Genomic DNA, 22,119 nt, shown 5'->3' with positions numbered 1-22,119 from the left:
TAAGGTACCCAGCCTTATCCAACTACTACAGACCATTTAGGTTATCATTTAAACATGATCCACTTGTATGTCTCTACATACATGTTTAAGCTACAGAAGATAACCTTGGATGTTAGTTAATTGGTTTTGTGAGTTAATGCTACTAAATGTCATATAAAATGCTTCAGATTTTATTAAATAAATAAACTATTTGTACACTACAATTACAAACCATAGGACCCACAAGATTTAAGGTATCAACCTTAACAAGTGCGACATAAATGGCAATAGTCCCACCTTACTATTCGACTTTTACTTTTTAGTCGCATGAGCTGTGCGACAAATAAGATCTATAGTCGCAAGTTTGCAACTTTTATGTATTCTCCGCAACCTTTGTGACAAAAAATGAATTTCGTCCCTAGAGATGCGACGATGTATTTTTAGCCGTTAGCTTTTCGTCACTAAATGGCAGATTTCTTGTAGTGTAATGAATCCATTTGAGCTTGAACTTAAGCCTGAGCTAAGCTTGGAGAATGAAGTTAGTAGCATTTAGAATAATCTTGGTTTTCTAATTAAGCAATTCTTAGATCTCTCTTTTGGTTTGTAAGAAGCTATAGTTGAGTTGTGGATTGTGATTATGCATGATGGAATTTTGACTTCTTTTTGTGGAGTCTATTGTAGGTTTGAAAGATGAGTTTGATGAGCTTATGTGAAATGTGCAATGTTGAGTGGAGTGAGTGGAGATTAGTATCTTTCTTTTAGAGTTCAACTTGTAGTTTTTGTGTTTTAGTGGAGGTTTAAGGTTGAGAACATGTAGCCTTGGAAGTGTGTTGCTATTCTGCAGTTATGGTAGCAAAATAGTTATGTCTTACTAATACCTTTATGATAATGAATTGTTAGTTATCATGTAGTTATGGTAGCCAAACAACTAGATTTTAATATATTTTGTAGAGTTTTTGTGTGTTTGTGAGGTTGTTGTGTGTGTTTGTGGAGGTTTATAAAGTTTGAATGTTGGGGTGGGTTGAGATTAGTATCTTTCTTTTGGAGTTCAACTTGTGGTTTTTGTGTGTTTGGGAGGTTTAAGGTTGAGAACATGTAGCCTTGGAAGTGTGTTACTATCCTGCAGTTATGGTAACAAAGTAGTTATGTCTTACTAGTAGCTTTATGATAATGAATTGTTGGCTATTCTGTAGTTAAGTAGCCAAAACTAGATTTTAATGGGTTTTGTGGAGTTTTTGTGTGTGCTTGTTGAGGTTTTGTGTGTGTTTGTGGAAGTTTATGAAATTTGAATGTTGTGTGGGATGTGATGAGATTAGTATATTTCTTTTGGAGTTTTTATGTGTTTATGTCCTCTAATTAATGTAATTGTAAGTAAACTACTGTTTTGGAGATGTTGTTTGGAGATGATGTTGAGAGTTCTTTCTTCTATGTATTAGTCAAGACATATTTGTTTTGTAGACCATTTTGCCAACTTTTCTCTCTTTTGTGTAATAAAAAATACTATTAACTTTGTTTGTTTGTTTTGTTCCTTATGTGAATATCTTCATTTTGCTTAATAATGTTCTAAATTTTAGGTTATTCAAATCAAAATTTAAAAAATAATGAAAAAAATAAATAGCATGCTACTGTATTATCTCCCGACACAGCCATCGGGAGTTCACTGAACTCCCAATAACTCCCGACGGCTAGTATGCCGTTGGGATATCGATCCAGAAACTCACTTTTTGAAACGATCTCCCGATGGTTGTTGAAATGCCCAACACATGTCTATACATGCGTCAGGAGTTCATAACTACCGATGCGGTATATGAGGCGTCGGTAGATATATTTTCTCTCGATGGTATGTGCTTACTCGTCGGGAAAACATATATCCCCACCAAACTCCCGACAACTTGTTTGTTGTTTGGAGTTGATCTTTTGACGTGTTTTTCACCATTTTTCGACGATTTTATGTGTCGAAAAAGGGATGTTTTCTTGTAATGTGTACATAGTTTTTAAATAACTAATTTAGAGCATTTTGTTGTATTATTTATTTAGCTGTAGAATTTAAATTTCATTGATTTATGACATGTTTGGAAAATGATTCTAAAATTGTAAACTTACTTTTGTGATTTTTAAAATGGCTCGAAAAATACTTCTACTCCTTCAAAATCAATATTAATACCATAAAAATGCATCTAAACGTGTAAATTAATTTCATATTGTATTGATTTTGAACAATGGAAAATGTATTTCGAAGTTATTTTAAACCTGACAAAAATGATTTAGTAATTCCGAGCGCATATATTAAAATGGTCTATCAGAAATTAAAACTAAAAAAGAATACCCACCTGTGTACAAGGAAAAAAAATAAACTTTTTTCTAATGTATTTACAAATATTTAATTTGATTTCTATTATATATATATAAAAACTTATTTTTATTCCAGATTCATTCATTGTTAAAATCAATCGTAGCTCTTTCCATAAAAATAAATAAATAAATAACCAAATTAGAAACTCTCTATTACAAAGATAATTGCAATGAGTAACAATTTTAATGATAAGTGTATAACAACATTTTTAAATAATTGCAAATCTAGCAAAATCTATTAGTAATAGACTCTATCGCCGAGACTCCAACTAGTGATATGATCTATTACTGATAGATTTTTATTAACAATATGGTCTATCACTGATAGACTTTGAAAGCAAAATCTAAATTTTGCTATATCTACAAAAATTTTTGCATTGTGCTATATATTCAAATATTTTGGATTTTATTTCTATATTTACAACGACCTCTATTATAAATTAATCTTTATACTTCAAAAAAAAAATACAATAAATTAGATCATATGGATGCTTAGATTTTCATTAACTAGGTAGGTAGAAATTAAATGAACCCATACATGAATTAAACCCAATGAATGAAGTAAGGAGACCTACTATAATCAAATCAATGATGGTCTGTTTAGATGGTCAATTCATATAATCATTCATATGATTTTATTACATCAAAGTTTATAAATTGTGATTATGAAATAAAGCTTTAATGAATTTTTTTAATTGAAAAAAAAAACCATACAATTAATGTTACGTTGTCATGCAATCAAAACCTATAAAAATGGAAGTAGCATCCAATCTTCAATTTTTTTCCCTTTTAAATTTGATTGCATCAAATGCATGTCTTGATAAATATGGGGATTGTGACTTAAATAGAAATTTTTATACGACATTTTATATAATAATAATAATAATAATAATTTTATTTCATAATTTGCATGAATATTAGTTATTCATTTTTCATATCGTTGAAAAATGAAATGATTTAAACGTACTTTAAAGGGCAACATATTTGCTAATATATATTTAATAATAATCAATTCATTGACCATAATCATATTTAAGGCAATTTCGTGTATGATTAAAAAATATTAGAGTTGGACCATATTTATGGTGCGATTATACCATGGAGGATTAATAGGATAATCATTTCTTTCCTCATTTCCATCTCGTTGAAAAATTAGAATCCTATAAAATATATATATATATATATATATATATATATATATATCTTACTATACTTACAAATTTAGATGAAAACTCATGTGATACAGTTTTCTTCAAAGTGAGGGGGACTTTTCCATCTCGATAATATAAATGGAGGAAAAAGGAACTAGTCTTTGTAAGGATGAAGAAGAAAGGGTAGGTAAACGATCACAGTCAAAGACTAAATAATCGTTGAGAGGTGAAGGCTAAACAATCGTTGAGGGAAAGGCTAGACGATCGTGGTGAAGAAGGCTAGACGATCGTAGTCAAATACCTAGACGATCGTTGAGAAAAGAGTGAACGATAGGACAGGCGTCTACACAATAAGGGAAAACGTGTAGACGATGGATGGAAGACTGCACGGTTAGGTTGATCGTGTAGGTGACAGAAAGTACACGATTGAAGTAGACGATTGGTTTGAAGTGTACACGAAGGAAAGTACATGATAGGACTTAGACGATAGAGGAAAGTTACTACACGATTGGTAGAGAGCATAAACGAAAGAAGAAATTTGAGTAAGACGATCGACCTTCACGACTGATGACGATCGTTGTGTAGCGATATTTATTTGCATAATAGTGCCACATGGCAGAATGTTAATGGTTTACAATAACAACCATGAAAGAGAAATTACATATTAGTGGAACATGAAGTAGAGAAAGAAAAACGCAGAAAAACAAAATGAAATATGTTATAATTCTTTATTGACACTGCACTCATTTATCAGTCTTCAACTCAATCTTAGTTTAAACCTCATCATCTATATAAAATAGAAGATTTATTTCTCTCATAATTTATTAATTTTAAGATAAAATATTATTTTTATCCGTGAGTCTTTTTCTCTCTTTTTTTTAATTCAACAATTGTACGGTTAGATATCGAAACATTCAAACATTTAGAATATAATAGTTGATATTTTTATTAAAAGAAAAAAAGAAAAAGGTAAATTGGAATTTGTGTATTTAGAGATTTGGATAAAATTAAATGAAAGTGTGCAAGTTGCGAGAAAAGTAAAGTGGGGAAGGTTGTTGTGAAGTTGAAGGGTATCGGAATCGTGGGGGCAAAGGTTTGGCTATCATGTCGGTCACTACTTTTTATTGGTGACAGTTTTTGGCCAACCCGGTTCTCTTGCCTTTTTGCAGCCTTCAACTTCAGCTTCTATTTTCTTGCTTCTATGATTTGAATTGGGCTGGGCCCATTTTTTCCTATTTTCAGTTTCCTTGGCCCACCCTTTCTACATTTCCTTCATCCCCTTTTTCCTTGTCCTCATTCACCCTTTCTACCTTTCACCACCCACAACTAGAGGTGTTCAAAAAATCCGATGATCCGAAAAAATCGATGAATCCAATCCAACCCGCGTAGTTTGGGTTGGGTTATCAACTCGTTCAAATAAATGAAAATTTTATGAGTTGGGTTAGTTCAAAGGTTCACCTAATATAATCCAAACCAATTCGAACTAACCCGAATTTATTCTCACTTTTAAACTATGTTTTTTTATTACTTATAACACAATTATTTATACATATATTGATTTTATTTTTATTTAATTTCAATATTTTTAATAATTTATTTTTCAACAACTCTTAAAAGTAGTTTCTTTGCATTTTAGAAAGAAAATTTTCACTATTTAAATTGAAATTGAGTTGTTAATCTTAATCAATATATGAAAATAATTAAATAAGTTTTTTACATATTTACGTCGTGCTTCTTTTTAGAACAAAATTTTAAACAAATGACATGATTAACCCGAACCAACCCGACCTAAATATTTCATGGTTAGGTTGGATTGATTTCATTTTTTAATAAGGGTTATTTGAGTTGAAGAAATTTATGACCCGAACAATTGGGTTGGGTTGAAAGACTTTTTAGACCTCAACACATCCAACACACAAATCTTCAAAATTATAATTTTTACACTTTTTACCTAAATACTTTAAACCTCAAATAAGTTAATTGTTGATTCAAACATATCTCTTTTATTAGATGGTGATATTTTACGTCTATGATCTATATAACATATCTATACATGAAAAGATATATCACTTCGATTCGAATAGTTGTAATAGAGTAAATGATGTGATTATCTGTTTAAACATATCTTCATCGTCAGGTTGTGGAGTTTTATATCTATAACCTACATTACACTCATATTAAAAAAAAATACATTACTTCAACCTAAATAATTTGAATGAGACAAGAGACGTGACTATCCACTCATATATATATTCAACGTCAAGCTGTGATGTTTCATGTCTATAGTCTACATCAAACCTATACACAAAAACCACCACATTCAAATAATTGAAACGACGGACTATCTATGAATTATTAAAAGATATAAGAACAAAGTGGAGATTTATATATAGATTATTATTTTATCATACATCCGGAAGACATCAAACACATTCAAGACTTGAAAATCGCATATATTGTAAAAAGAAAATAGAAAAGAATAGAAAAGAAAATGGCACATATTTACTAAAATTTAAAGGTAAAATCCGAAAATATTTTTTATGTTAAAAATTAAGATGACTATTCCAAGTCACCAACAACTACGTTACTTCATTTGCTTCAATTTTTCAGTCGACAATTGTAGGCTTGTCAGAAATATTTTAAAACTAAAAGAATTTTTCAATTTAAAATTTATTTCTTCAAACGTATCATAAGATTTATTTTCCTTTATTCTATTATTGTCATATGATATTTAATTCCTTTAATCAACCAACATAGTATCTAAGACGATGATGGATTCTCGAATTGAAGAGCATCTTTTCAAGTTTTTTGATCTGAAAAGAATCTTGTCAATTTAAATATATAGGTTGAAATTTATTAATCAACCAATAAGGATATGACAATATTTGGTGGAAGTAATTTTTTTTTTTTCAAAAAAGGAAATTCATTACTCAAACTAAACCAAGGCCCAATGGGGTACAATCAGGAACATCAGAATTGAGTAAAGAGTTGACAAAAAGAAATAGCAAAATTTAAAGTTTCATTTGAAAAGATGGTAAAAATGTTTTAAAATTGTAAAAATAGTAAAATGAATTTAAATAATAGAAAATACAAATTCGTAAATGACCAAACTACCTAAAAAACTAACAAATTGAATGTAAATAGACAATACTTCAAAAACAACTCGAAAACTACAAATACACTCTATCTAAACTTCTAGAAGAAAAAAAAATGATAATCTCAACCAAAAACTAAAAAACAAACAGCATGATCAAAATCTTAAAAACGGTTCGAAAATCTAAAAACTCGCCAATATAGTCCTCATCGAGAAACAATTGTCACCGGTGGTGGCATGCGGCTGCTTAGAGAACTAGTCCATTATGAGCAAAAGAAGATTTACTAGTTATGCAAACCAAAATGTAGTAGAGAGGATGATGGTGAGACAAGAAAGAATTGAAGGTTCTAAAGGAGGTGACCCAAGATGCGACCGTAGTGAGGAGGATATGCTAGCATAGATTTTAAAGGAGAGGTTGTGGGGATGTTATGGCTACAAGCTATAAATGGGAAATAGAAAAGAAAGAAAGAAAAGGATGGGGATAAGAGGGAGGTAAAATAAAATTATGATTTTCTTAAAATATATTTTTTAAATATGTAGGGAGGAAACTGCTTAGATTTTTTTTTTCACAAATTATAATTATAGTGAAACTTTGGAAATAAGGGTTAGGTTTTTTTTTTTTTAAATGAAACGATATAAAAAAAATCTTATCGAAATAATAAATAGGTATATAAATATGTTTTATATACTATGGTATATTGTTATATCATTAGATTACATTTTAAAAAGTATAAACTATATAAATAGTAATAATATTCACAAAAAATTAATATAATAACAAAATATATAAACAAATAATAAAAAAAGATAAAACAGAATCTGATAACAAAAATGGATTCAAATAGATCGCATAACTTCATATTACAATTAAAATCGCATAACTTCATATTACAATTACACTGTATGTGTAAATGTCTCATAATTTTATGTTACAATTACACTTTATCTGTAAAGGTATTTTAGCTAATTTTCAGAGCCCATCGAAGACATATTGGAAATACGGTCAACTCTTATATTTTGAAGCTGATAACATGTTTAAATTAATGAAAAGAAATTTAGATAAAACTAAATCTGGTAACAAAAAGTTAAACCAATTGAAAAAGAGTTAGATAACCAAAAATTGATAATAATGTACTTAGGAGGTTGAAGAGAAGGTTATGTTTCGGCTGAATTAATTAAAATATATAGTATATTTGCAAGATTCACATGTACATTAGAAAATAGTTAACCACCACACAAAAATCATAACACCAATTCTCCAACATTCACTGCAACCACAAAAGTTCTGATTTATTGTAGTGTCTAACTTTGATTCTCTCCGATGAACAAGATTTCATCTTCTTTGACCAAAAAATAAAGAAAGTTCATTATAATAATGAAACAAAAGAAGATTTAATACGAAATATAAGAACAGATGAAGAGAAAAAGAAGAAAATCGATAGATTGATGGAAAGAGGAAAAGAGGAAAATAGAAGTCTAATCCTTTGTAAAGCCATAACAAAAACAATAGCTTGTGAAAAAAACCACAACAAAACCTAAATTGATAAACACTTTCATTCTTGAGAAAAATCAGCAATTACCCTGTATACAAAATTCGACATTGTTTATGATTCTACACTTACCATATATTTGTAGTTTCATAACAACTACGGATCAGACAAGGATAAATTAAGTATTTGGAAATTTGTGATCATGTGCATGTCACGTGAGTTACCATAAATTTTATTATTGGTCAATTTTGCCATTTTTCAAAAGGAAACTCTAGATTTACTCCTACTCTCCTATTCTCCTTTAGTCTAAACACATAACCAATCAGTAGAATCAGGTTGCTCAAAATTTGAGTAGCATAAAATTTAAACTTCCATAACTTTTTATTTCAAACTTAAATAAATGGTATAATCGGTTCAGTTTGATCAAAACTTAAGTTTATGATGAAAGTTGATAAATGATACTACTTTAGAGGTAAAAATTGATAACTCATCTTAGTCCTTCAAAATCTAAATATCTAAAACACCACTTTTTTTACTTCAATTATGAGGGCTATGCTCAAATTGACGTTTAAATGATCACTTGATCGGAAGTAACTAAGCAATTAGTCAATTAGTTTTTATTGGTATATTGTTTAGTTTGCTAATGTTTTATTTGATATGATTAATCAATTGGACTTTTACACAAAGAAATGATCCTCTAGTGAAAGAATAACTAAATCAATCAGCTCATTCAAAATGGTAGGGGATAAATTGATATTAATTTTTTTAGTTAAAAAATTATATTAAAGTTTGTAGGCGCTCAAATCTTGCTCTCGTTCACGTTTGCTGTTGTTGTGGCCTCTTCGTGGGTTTAACCTTCAATCTGCTTCTCCTAATCTAATCTCACTTTTTGAACAAACTTGCATAAGAGATTCTCACGATGTGGTGCCCAACCTACCACACTTTGATATATAAGTTAGTACAATGAGTGTATAATTCAACTAAACACACGGGAAGTAAAGTTAGGGCTCTTCTTTGGAAATTACTTTATCTTCTCTTTTAGGGTTATCAAATGAGATAATTTATAATGTCCTTCCTTCGACTATCGCCTGTAACTTTAGCGATATCAAGGTTGTTTCCAATGCTCAAGGTTATAGGGTGCCAGACCGAATGCACCTAGGTTATTTCTCGTTTTGTATATATTTATCGGCTCAACTAGTAAGACCAAACCTCAAGGCTCTGACTTTTTCCTTTTGGGATGCACGTTCCCCTATGCATCCCCTTGGTACTCCTTGGGTTTTGGCCTTGCCTTAAGCAATCCTCGACAAAGTTGATCTAGAAGATCATGTGATTATAATTTATTCCTTGACAATCGCTATGTAGCATTAATTAATAAACTATGTTAGAAATATTGTGTTGACAATATTTGTTTAAGTCTGATAGTTGTCTCCCAAGTTGTCTCTGTATTCTTTCTATCAGACAGGGGGTTATTTCTAGAAATGATGATCTTGCAAAATATATTTTTCTTATATGAAAAATTCTGTATGTAGTCTTTTTGCATATTTCTTGCCTTCCCTATGCGTGATTGTTTTGAGATCTACGGTTGCTCTTTTATGTGTCCACTATGCATATTTAAAGGATTTATGTTTGGTGTTTAAAGTTGGCTGTTTTGACAAGAATATCGAGTGTCATTATGTCTTGTGAGAGTTCAGTCACAAGTGTTGTGTTGATCTTTGAAGAGACGAAGATTGTGTTGTTGTAAGGTTGGAGATTTGCTCCAAGTTATCAGTAAACTACTTGATAACGATTTCTCAAGTTGGCAGCATAAGATATTAAAGTGGAGTGGTCTTCATTTGAGAGGGAAAGATAAAGTTCAAGTGAGAGGGAGTCTCAAGACTTAAAGGGAGCTTACGTTTTGTTAAAAGGGGGTCTCAATCTTAAGGAGAGTCTAAGCAGTTCTTCACTAATATTAATACTTAAGGGGAGCCTAAGTCACTAAGAGAGAGAGTTTCACATATAGAGGGAACCTAGGTGAACGGCTGAGTGATTAAGCTTTACGGGGTCATTGTAATCATGTTGTAGTTACAGATAAGTACTACGTTATAATTGCTTATCATTTATATTAGTTAAGATATCTTTTTTGGGTACCCTGCCCCCCAGACGTAGGTGATGTTACACTAGACTGGGTTATCAATCTCCAGTGTTCTATTTATTGGTTGTTTATTTGTGCTTAGTTTTATGTTAAATGTTGTAACATTAATCTTAACAACTTTTAACTGCAGTAGATATCATATGTTTACTTTGAAACTATATTAAATTAATTAATTGTCTATTATGAATTACTAAACTCTTGTTTTGTAACTATTTGGATTTTAGTTTAAAAACATTAAACTTCTAAATTTCTTGCTTTGTTATTTATTTTTTTACCAATGTTTTAAAAATCAAGCTAAGTTTTGAAAATGACAAAAAAAAAAAAAAAAAAGGTTTATAAAGCTTTTTTTTTTTTTTTTTGAATTTTGCTAAGAATGTTGAGAGTGCAACCAAAATCCCACATCGATCAGATAAAGGGAGGATCATGGGTATATAAAGAAGAACAATTATCTCTTTTGGTGTATGGCCTTTTGGGGTGAAACCAAGAGTAAAACCATGGACTTTATAGTCAGAGTGGACAATATCAGAGTTGTTATATGGAAAAAAATTATTTTTATTTAAACTCTTTTGATAAAAACTATATTTAAAATGAACTTTAAATATGTTTCAAAAGTTATTTTAAGTGCAATCATTTTTTTAATTTCAAATTGGCTTATTTTCAAAATTAAACACTCCAAAAGTTAAATCCAAACACACTCTGAATTTTTTTAAAAAATAAATAATCACCAAATAAGTCCTAAATAATTTTTCAAAAATATTAGATTTGTAATTTACAAATACATATTAAAAATTTTACCAAAATTAGATGAGTCGAATTAGCACATGCATCAAACATGGGCTTGGCCCACATTTTACCGTTCCAGGAGCCACAGAAATGACAGCACAAAATGGGCCTAAAACAATCAAACGACCCATTAAAATTGGGCCCATTTAACCCATGGGCTTGAACATGAAAACAACACGCAACCCCAACGACGCAACGAATCAGCAAAACGTGTATTTAGATAAGAAAAGACCAAAAATAAAAATTTCAAGAAGTTTCCATTTCGTCATTATTTCCACTTTCTAAATCCACTTCCACTTAATTTCGGTTAAGTCAACGCTAAAAGAATCCACCATACCGCCCGAAATATCGGTGCCAAAATCAGTGGGCAATGACATAAAACCACGATATTTAATTTTAATAAATTAATAACCTATCGTTATCAATTGATAAAATCTCCACCAAAGCCCTTACTTCATTAAAATCAACATAAAAAAAAGGCAAAATAAAATAAAATTTGAAGTTTGAAGTTTTTAGATAAGATCGGAGCCAAGAGATAAAGACACACTGCTCACCAGATCCCAACTTTGTTTATATATATATTGTTTGCTCTTCGTACTAAGAAACCATACAGTTATCATTCATTAATATTTTGAAAAGAAAAAAAAGTTTGGTTTTTGAGAGATGGGTTCTTTAATGGCTGGTTGGGACTCCCCTGCCACTGACCCCCAAGAAGGTAAATTCTGTTTTAATTTCAGTTTAGTTTCATTTTTAATTAAATTGAATAATTCTGAGGGTTTTTTTTTTTTTTTTGAATGTTTTATTGAAGTGAGTCATCGGAGGAATAAGTCATTAACAAAAGAAGAAATTGAGGCGTTTTGGAAAACGAAGAAACAGGTGCATGAAGAACATCTAAGAGCCATTTTAAGTCCATTTGAGACCTCTGAGGTATATATAATTATACGAAAATAAATAGTGGATATATTTTTATGATAACTTAATTAAAGGGTATTGGGTTTTGGCAGGAAAAGAAAATGGAAAATGGTGGAAATCTTCAGAGATCAGCCTCGCTGCCTCCATTCAAGACAGGGAAGGGTTTATTGGAGATGGAATCTGAAAAGAACTTAGAAAAGCCCAAGAAAAATGCCTGGTAATTAATTATATAATATATATGATTATTCTCCCTATCAAAACTTAATTTAGATTAATTTAAAATTACATAATATTTGTAGATGAGATTTTTTATGAGAGAGTTTTATAATTGCAGGTGGAGAAGAAGCAACTGGGCATTTCTAAACGAACCGCCGGAGACAGAAGGATCGGGTAACAGCTACGTGTCGCAGTTCCACGTGGCAAACATGGCGGCTTCTAGACTTGGTCCTGGTGGCGTCAGTGCTTGAGCAAAGCTTTATGTTTGTTACGTCGGTGACGGTGTGGGTGTGATCCGTTGTCGTGTAGAAAAAAGGAAAAAAAATAAATAAATAAAATAAAAAAACTTGTAAATTAATTAGTTTTATTAGAATTCTTCTGAATTTCAGTGGATATTTTGTAAATTGATATGGGTATTATTTGTAGATAAAGTTATGCTTTTATTATTACCTATAAAATTTGCCACCACATTATTTTGTTGAGCCTTGTTATTTCTATTCTTTATTTCCTTTTTTTTTTCCGTTAATTTACTTGCTAATTTTAACGCTTCCTACTCAATGTTGAATAATATCGTTTCAACTCTTTAAAAAAACCAACTATTACTCTTCTTTTAAGGCAGTACGATGTAGAGCTAGCCTGTATAATTTATTACATAGTAAAATAAAATAATTTAATTTTCTGAAAAACAAATCATTTTTTTTAAAAAAAATACTGTCCGATAAATTTTAATTTAAAAATTAATGAGTTACACAGATATGCATTTCAATGTATTTCAAAATTGATAGATAAAGTGAGGGTTAAATGTTGGATAATTATCAAGATTTTTTTAAAAAAATATTTAATATTCAATAAGTTTTTTTGAGATAATTTTGAACTATTAGATGTTACACTTTATCTAAGTTCAATTTGTGTCTTTAGATCTATCACGTTGATTAAGGGCGAATTGGAGTCATTAGATTTTTCACATCTATCAAGAATAATTTGGAATCATAGACTTGTTTAATGACTAAGTTTCTTCGAATTATAAGTAGGTAAGATTTATGATTGCGAAACTTTATGAAGTACAGATATTTCGTAAGACAAATAATTCGTATCAAACAAGTATTAGATATCGATATTTTCAGATACTTCTCGGATATGTATCTAACACACGTTTTGACGTATATGTCTTTATGCGTACTTTTTCTTAAAGAAAAAGACAACCAATTCATCTAATCTTTTATAATCTAAAACTAGGTAACCTATTTAAAAAGCTCACTAACTCGAGTCCAAAACTAAAAGGAAAAAAAAAAAATAACGGACCAAACCCTAGACTAAAATCATCTAATCTCCATCTTCACATTTGAGTCCCCACAAATTCCACCAAAATATAAATCATTTGGATATCTTCAACAATTCAATGAAGAAGTTCTTCGTATATTTTCATATTTCTTCCTCTAATCTTCTTTTTCTTCGCAATATGAGTCACTTTTCTATTGCATTTTATTAACTATTGTACTTGAATATCTTAAATGTTACTTTTTTTGTATTGTATTTCATTGTTTGTATTCTATTTCGTGTTATTGTTATTAACTTGTATATTAAATTTATCTATATCTTAAATTTTTTTAAAGAAAAAGAAAATGTATATTCAACGTATCATTATTTTTTAGAAATATATAAAAAAAATGATACATTTTTAGACGTATCTATATTTTAATTGATAAATCATCGTATCCAATCGTATCTGTATCTATACTTCATGGACGAAACCATCCGAAGAATCTCGAACAAATTAGATTGTTATTATTATGCCTACCATAGTAAATTTTGTATCCCAATCATAGTAATTTTTGAATTAAAAGAAATTCCGGAAGGTGGTTATTATAAATAAATTAATGAGGGGATGCAATAATTTGGGTGTTACTCTTTAGTGGGAAAACATTGCAGTGGGAGTGGGTGAGAAAAGACAGTATATGGTCCCTCACTTTCAGCACCTAAAAAATATCATATGCTTCTCTTCTCCCCATTTTCTATGCCCAAATCCAAGGGGATAACGTTCCAATTATTGACCCAAATTAAGATATTTTATCACACACACACTAAACTCCAAAACCATTTCCCACTTCTCTCTCTTTATATTTATATTCACATTCTTCTTTTGGAAAAAAAAAAAAAAAAAATCTAAATCCAACAAAAGAAAAAAAAAAACCATAAAAATCTCTTTCCTGATGAAAACATAGAGTCATTTTATAGTTTTTGAAGTCCTTCACTTTCCTGAACACGTAGAACGATTACACTTATAACATCTTGCCAAAACCTAACAAAAGTGCTCTTTCCATGATTCTCAACAACCATTTCCATTCTCGGCACCGGTGCCGGAGCGGCAGCTCCTCGGCCTGACGCAACTGCCTGCATTTGAACCAAACCCATCATTTTTCTGGTCCTGATTTCCCTACTTCTTTCTTCTGCCAAAACATATAACATATATATATGAAGCATGGAATTGAATCGATTATGAAACGAAAGACAAAATAAAAACAGTTAATGAAAAGCTGGGTAGTTTCTTACCGGTTGAATCCGCTGCAAAGGCAAGTTTGGAGTTGTCTGAAAAGAAAATGAGAGTTGGGGTAATGATTGTAATGATAGCCCAGAAGAAGAATATCAAGACGTAAGTTCTAGCAGTCATTTTGGCAGACACAAAAAAAGGCATGAAGACATCCAATAATTAGCCACTGTGTTTATGTAGACACTAATTGGATGAGAAATTGCTAAACTAATCGATGTTTTCTCCTTTTTGTTTGAATAATTTCGTTTGGCCATGAAAGTGTGATGTTCTTGAGAACTCAACTAGTGGTTGTTCTGTTCAAGTTGTTGAAGGGTTGTTATGGTAGTTGGGAATTTTGATGTATTAAGAAATATATTTCCATACCTGATTTGTTAATATATGGGAAAAAATCTAATACTAGGATTGGTAAAATATTTTCCCTTTTAATTCTTTTGAGATTATTTTAGTTTTAGTCCAAAATTAGATCATGTATATTAATCTTATTCTAAATGAAAAAACAAGAAAACAACTTTTCTAACATAGTAGAGAGCATATCAATCCCAAATTTTTTTTTTTTGAACTGTTGTGTTATCTTTATTAATGACACTTCTAACTATCTATTACTACAAAAGTACTGTTTTTTAATATTTTTTCAATGTCAAGTGCCACCTTTTTTATGTTTTTAAAAAGGTCATGAAATCCAATGTCAAGATTATGGATGTTCTCGACTAAAAAAAACGTATAAAATAGTGACACTTAAATGTTTGAGGACAAACTTACAAACAACTAAATTATATTTACTATCAACTAAATTAAAGTTGGTAGTAATCTTGTCATCAATTTTATGATAATTGTATATTGACAATAATGCTAATAACGCAAAAATTGTTTAGCAATCAATCTTCAATTTCATTCACATTAGTAGATTAAATCATTGAAGAATCTAATAATTTGAGCTTCACCAAATTCTTCCACCAGTTCCAGCAATCAACCTTCAACTGAAATTTTTTGGCATAACAGAGCTTCGGAATTGGATCAAAGCCAAGAACCTAAAATGGATCAGACTAAGAAGAAAGGTAACATGTTCGCGATTTCGAAGAAGTAGCATGTGCTCCGTTCTAGGTTGAAAGGCATCCATGTTTTGCGCTAGAGGTGCAAAACAAATTCATCTTTCTTTAGCATCCATCTCCTCCTCAATCATGAAAATAACAAACTTAAACTTTATAGTACAAGGGATATCTAGGTAGCACACCATAAAAGAATATATGGGGACAACCTAAATTTTTGTCAACATATAACTTACAACCTCGTGAAGATCAGAATTTCTAAGTCAGAAGAATATATGAAAAAATCCATATAATATGTGAATGTTTTCTACATTACAAAATTCATCAGTGGAAAAAAGAACTTGAATAATATGGACATTTCCCAAGAAGAAAAATCACAGCTGCAACTGGGCCTTTCTTTCTTCCTTGCGTTGGGCAAGAGACACATACAGAGGCTTCCCTCTTTTCATCTCTCCATTCATTTCATTTGACTTAAAAAATACACAAGAAACATAAATATCAGTACATATAAGAGAATGAACAACTTTGAATAACGCCCACCTTCATTAACTTCCCTCCTTCATTTTTCTATGTAAAGTTGTGGTTGCATTGTATCTATAAGAATAATAACGATTTCCTATGGTAACGGTTTATTTAAGAGGGACAAAAGCTTTATTCATGTACCTAAGATTGCATATGGTAATGACTTCTACACCTTTCTCACTCCTCACAGTTCAAAACAAATTTTAAGGATACAATTATTCTATCATAACATATGTAGGATTCTAAAGATTGATGTACCTAAGATTGATGTCCTAAAATCTCATGGGTCTTGTAGTTTGTAATTGTAATGTATAAATGATTTATTTACTTAATAAAATATGAGATATTTGATTCGACATTTAGTAACATTAACCTAGTGACACTACGAATACGACACTATCCTAGTGATAACCTAAATTAACATCCAATAAACTAACATCCAAAGTTATCTTCTGTAGCTTAAACATGTATGTAGACATACACAGGTGGATCATGTTTAAGTGATAACCTAAATGGTTTGTAGTAGATGGATAAGGTTGGATACCTTATCCTAGTGACACTACGAATACGACCTGCTTTGTAAATGTTAAAATGATATGATCTTTATCATTCATGTGAAGACATGTGAGCGAGGGTGTTTATACAAAAGAATTTGTATAAGACCAGACCATGAATAGTCTCATTATATAACGTTGTTAATAATAGAGACTTACATTTCACCAGAATGACCATAAGTGGCATGACCTGAATCCAGAGTGAGTTGTAAACTCCTGTCTATGAAGGCGGTCTTTTGATTTGTATGGGTGAGAGTGGCCAGATCGCCGACTCAATAAGTCTACCATTTTGGAGATTCCTCTGATTGGAGAGTTGGGAACACGACTATACAAGATGAAATTCACTCATTCCTTAATATCGAGGTAAGTAGATAAATTGCTCCCTTAAAAACTGATTTTGGGGCTTGAATAATGTGGCACCACACACTTTCTTGGCTCAAAAAGGGTTTGGTCATAGTTGGACTATGACTTATTGTTCAATAGAGGGATCGGTGGTACTTAAAGAATTAGATGTAACTATAGGGACAAAACGGTAATTTTGGCCCAACTGTACTTACGAGCAATTTGTGAAGGGTCATCGCACTGTTGACTGGTTATATTCAATAGACACAGAAATATATGTAATGCAAAAAGTGCAGTTGTCAATCTTGAGTTTAATTAATTATTCAAGTAGCATTAGAGCTTCAATCTACTAGTCCATAAGGTCCCCTCTGTAACTCAACGAAGATTATTGATAATTAATTTTGGATTAATTTGAATTGTTCAGATTAATTGAGTGAATTAATTATATATGATATAATTAATATAATGTATTTGATACAATATAGTATAAAATTTATTTGGAGAGAAATTAAATATTTGAATATGATTCAAATACTAATTATATGAATTGAATTTATATAATTAAATTTAGTATAAATGTGATTGTATTAAATACCATGATTGATTGAGAGAATTTAAATTATAGATTATATTGTATTTGATACAATATAAAAACTATAGGTTATGTGTTATATTCAATATAATATATAATTTTAATATGTATTATATGATAAGTTGGGTATCCTCTATGTATATATATATATATATATATATATATGTGTGTGTGTGTGTGTGTGTGTGTGTGTGTGTTTAATTTTATATTCATTAAATTTTTTAATTTAATTAAGGAGGAAGTTGTAACTCATTCCCCTAATTTCTCTCTTCACTTAGAATCGTGGAAGGTTGGGAGTTTTTATTTTTAAGTTATTGGCTTCTTATTCTACACAGAATTGAAGAACAGCCGGTGTGATTTCCCAAAAGAACTCTCCCCAAAAACAAAATTCCTTCCTTTCAAAATCCTTTCCCTCTCCCAAAATCCTAGCAGAGCCCACACTCCTACTAATTCTTAACCCCTAAGGAGAACACAGGAAGTTCACTTGTGGTGGTGGCCAAATTGGGTTACTGCATTTTTGGAGTTCGAGATTCAAAGAGAAGGGTTTGTGATCGTGTTTGTTTGTGACCGATCGAGGAGGATTATCGTGAAGATCTAGGTTCTTCAAGGGTAAGTTATCTCCTTCAAATGCATGTTGTAAAATTTCTGTAATTTGCACAATTTTTCTCTGTAATTTTGTATTTGTGAAAATTGGGAGTTGGGAATGATTCTGCTTCCGCAGTGGATCTCACTGTTCCTTCAAATTTAACTTACAAACACTTGTGAGCATTTGAAAGGATATTTGGTCTAAAGCACTTTCTCAAAAGTGATTCAATTATAATTCCTAAAAAGCACATAAGAAAATGAACAACTTTGTCCGTAGAAGCAATCAAATCAACAGTATCCCCAGGAAAAGGTGTCTTCAACCTTTACATATAGTTTTCCCTACTTAAGGCACAGGCTATATCCAACAACAATTATCAATAGTTTCAAACTTGGAGAATGGTTGAACAAAAAGGAATAACAAAAATATAGCAACATGGCATAACTCTTTCTTAAGAGTCTATCTGCTCAAATGAACAATCAAATCTTTTGATTTCATTTCACTCAAATGAAATTGATTAGATAGATTCTTGTTCCATTTGACCTCAACTTACAACTACCGGCAACAGGTAACAAGACAACTTTAGTACTAGAAGTTTGGATAATTTAAGGAGGTAATAAAAGGATACCAGATTCATCAAGGTCTTCTTGCTCTTCCTCATCTCCCAATGCTCTGGCTTCCCCAGTACTAGAAATGTCTGGCATAAAAAAACTCAAACTATGGCACAAAAGGCTTATCAACAACAAAGATAACTCAACTATGGCATAAACAAACTTTTCAACCAATTGAAGGATGTTCTCGTAATCTCCTTTTGGGTTATTTCCTTCCTATCTCACTCACTCACTCAATCATAATTTAATGTTATATACCATATCCAAATTTTCTTAGGAGAAAGTTCATAAAACACATAATAATTATGATAATAAACATTTAAAGAATACAAGAAAGAAGAAAATAGACATGTTTCTTTAATTTTCCCCAGAGTTGAGATTTATGGAACTCTATGACCCAAATTGTAGTTACAATAACTACTTACCTCAGATCTTTAAGACAAACACACAAAATTTTGTAATAGGAAAATGGTGAAAGCCAAGTAATGCAAAGGACATTGAAGAGAAAATATGAAGATCGAAAACATTCACAACATTAATGGTTAGATATCCTAATAACCCAAATATTAAAAATGATGCATTTCACCCTTTTCAAATTCTGATTGCTAACAACTATACGCCCTTAACAGAAATCTTCTAATTCATAAGGAGTAATATCAAACCTAATACTCTGGCCCAGGTTTGTTGGTAACAATGGACAACTTTTGTCCTATCAATTGGTTTCCAAGAGTACTCTTCCCAACATTCGACTTCCCTACCAAGGCTGTATATCCTACAATTTCATCCATAACTACCCACAATCCAATTTCTCTTTCACTCCTAATCGTAGGAGAAAAGAAGAATACATACCGCTTCTATGGTTACGGTCGCAGGCATATCCAAGCTCCTCCATCTCGTAATCGTCAAGCAAATTCAAGTTTCTATTAGGCTTCTCATTTAGAGATAAGAAGGATAATTCATCGTCGGAGTACAAAGAGCCCGTCCCTTCACCGTCTATTTCCTCTTCTTCGATGAATTCATCCTCTCTAATCCTAACGCTAAGCAATTGGTTCTTGAACATAGAACTCCGCGTCCTTTAACTTGAAATTTTGCCTCAGACTTGGAATCGAGAGTGGGTTTCGTGATAAGGAATCGACAGCAGCACTTCGCGCTAAGCAAGAGGCCCTTTCCCGACGTCGAAAATGGTCGAGAGAAGCCCAAAAATGTGTTGGTGATTCATTTTCCGAAGATGTACATAGCGTTGGTAGAACCGTCGGGAGAAGATCTCCCGACGGCTGATCATTATTCCCGATGGATATATTAAGCCGTCAGGAGTCGGGAGTTGTTGTACATACGTTGTTAGGAGTATTGATCTATCGACGGTTGCTTTGATGCCGTTGGGAGATCTTCTCCAGTTGTGTTTTTACTCGTTTTTCACTTCTGACGCCGATGCCACGTGGAAATATTTCACCAATTTGTTTTTTTTCCAATTTATTTATGATATTAAGTTCAATTTTTAAGAACCTCAAAATACTAATAGAATAATAATACATGTGTTTTATATTATTGCAAATGCATAATCTGTTCATCCAAACAAGTTTAACAAAAAGAATCTAAATGACCCATTCAACATTTTACAAAGCAAAATATTAATGGTATCTTAACAAACAAAAGAACCTAGTTAATTGGATTGAACAATTCAACTTTTACAAACCAACTATAACAAGAATTAATGGGTCCTCTCTCAAACTAGGTCATGTTGCTTCTCTGCGTAAACTTTAAACTGTGCATCCCTAAATCACATAAGAAAGACAAAATGTAAACTTAAGTTAAATGATTATTATTTCAAATTTATATATATAAACTACTTCAATATAACAGATAACAAAAATAGAAACACATAGGACAGTCCACCCCCACCCATTTAACTAATTATAAACACATATACAAACACATAACTCTGCATACTCCATACAACACGTAATTTACACTCTACTTTAGCCAATTCCAAACACGCAAACACATAACTCTAACCCTCATCCCTTACAAACACATAAAACAAACCTCCACCCCTTCAACTAATTTCAAACACACGCACAAACATATAAACACATAATTTGAAGGAACTCGTTTTAAAGAAATCCTTGAGCAAAAGCGGATTGTCCAAATTTCATTTTGATTGAAAAAACAAATTTATAGTGAACATACAAAATATGCATTCTTAAATAAATTACAACATGCTTTTTAAAAGAAATAGAGTTCAAGAGATACTGCCTTTGAAGAACCCTTCTTCTTGTAAATCCCTCGATCTGTCACGAACCTCGAACCCAGCACCTTGAAGACTTTCTTCAAGAACTTCACGAACCAAAACAGAACACAACCACTAGGAGCCTCCGATATACTCAGGATGAGAGTCTAGGAGTTGTGGGCTCTGACTATTTTGGTTAGGAGGGTGAGTTTTAGTTTGAGGGAGGAAGAAGATTGAAGAAGATATAGAACGTTTCTGTTCACTCTATCGTATAGAAACATTCAATCATATAGTGCTCAACGTTAGTCTGTAAGGAAGAAAAGAAAAAAATAAATTTTTTTATTCCATTTGTCATAAAGCCACTTAATCACCCACTAAGGTGGTTGGAGAGAAATGAGGAATTAATATCCAAAACAATAAAATTAATATAAGTAAATATGATAATTAATGTAAGTAAATATGATAACTAACTTATCATATATTATTTATATTAAACTATATGTTATATCAAATATAACACATAATCTATAATTTTAATATTGTATCATATACAATATAAACTATAGTTCTTTTTCTCTATTTTATGGCATTTAATATAAATCATATTTATATTAAATTTTAATAACTATTTGAATCTCATTCAAAAATTCATTTCCTCCAATTAAACTATAATGTATCAAATACATTATAACGATTATATCAATTTAACTATATCCCTCTTATTAATTTTAACAATTCAAATTAACCAAAAAACTGATTCTCAACTAAATTCTTTTGAGCTGCCAAGGGGACCTTATGGACTTGTAGCTTGAAGCTCCAACAGTATGTGAATAATTAATTAAACTCTTTAATCACATTATCCACCATCCGTTAACTGTCGAACACTCCACTAAAGACCGACAGTTACACTCTTGTCTATTAGATATAACCAATCAACAGTACGATGACCCTTCACAAATTGCTTGTAAGTACAGCTGGGCCAAATT

General features: G+C 31.0%; 2 protein-coding genes and 1 long non-coding RNA gene across 4 annotated transcripts; 1 reads left to right on the top strand and 2 right to left on the bottom strand.

Annotated features, from left to right (window-relative positions):
- Positions 1–11,279: 11,279 nt before the first annotated feature.
- Positions 11,280–12,590, top strand: LOC120086405 (uncharacterized). The gene is made up of 4 exons (XM_039043034.2): positions 11,280–11,695; positions 11,789–11,907; positions 11,985–12,109; positions 12,227–12,590. Exons 1-4 carry the CDS (start codon positions 11,644–11,646, stop codon positions 12,357–12,359), a joined length of 429 nt encoding a protein of 142 aa, XP_038898962.1. The 5' UTR covers positions 11,280–11,643; the 3' UTR covers positions 12,360–12,590.
- Positions 12,591–14,316: 1,726 nt separating this feature from the next.
- Positions 14,317–14,910, bottom strand: LOC150034012 (uncharacterized). The gene is made up of 2 exons (XR_016531795.1): positions 14,659–14,910; positions 14,317–14,555 (listed from the first exon to the last, which is right to left on the bottom strand). It is a non-coding gene; the product is annotated as an uncharacterized LOC150034012 (long non-coding RNA).
- A 925-nt stretch (positions 14,911–15,835) lies between these two features.
- On the bottom strand, positions 15,836–20,350 carry LOC120085378 (uncharacterized). Of its 2 annotated transcripts, XM_039041329.2 has the most exons (3): positions 19,756–20,350; positions 18,924–18,992; positions 15,836–16,172 (listed from the first exon to the last, which is right to left on the bottom strand). In XM_039041329.2, exons 1-3 carry the CDS (start codon positions 19,964–19,966, stop codon positions 16,165–16,167), a joined length of 288 nt encoding a protein of 95 aa, XP_038897257.1. In that variant the 5' UTR covers positions 19,967–20,350; the 3' UTR covers positions 15,836–16,164. The 2 variants fall into 2 exon arrangements, with proteins under 2 accessions (XP_038897257.1, XP_038897256.1); XM_039041328.2 differs by having other exon boundaries at positions 15,836–18,992; positions 19,756–20,349.
- Between the last annotated feature and the right edge of the window lie 1,769 nt (positions 20,351–22,119).

The sequence above is a fragment of the Benincasa hispida genome, chromosome 9 (assembly GCF_027475165.1).
Source record: "Benincasa hispida cultivar pf3 chromosome 9, pf3_genome.v1.1, whole genome shotgun sequence".
In the NCBI taxonomy this organism is placed as follows: domain Eukaryota; kingdom Viridiplantae; phylum Streptophyta; class Magnoliopsida; order Cucurbitales; family Cucurbitaceae; genus Benincasa; species Benincasa hispida.
The sequence above is the reverse complement of the archived record's forward strand: the minus strand, read 5'-3'. Positions and strand labels throughout refer to the sequence as shown.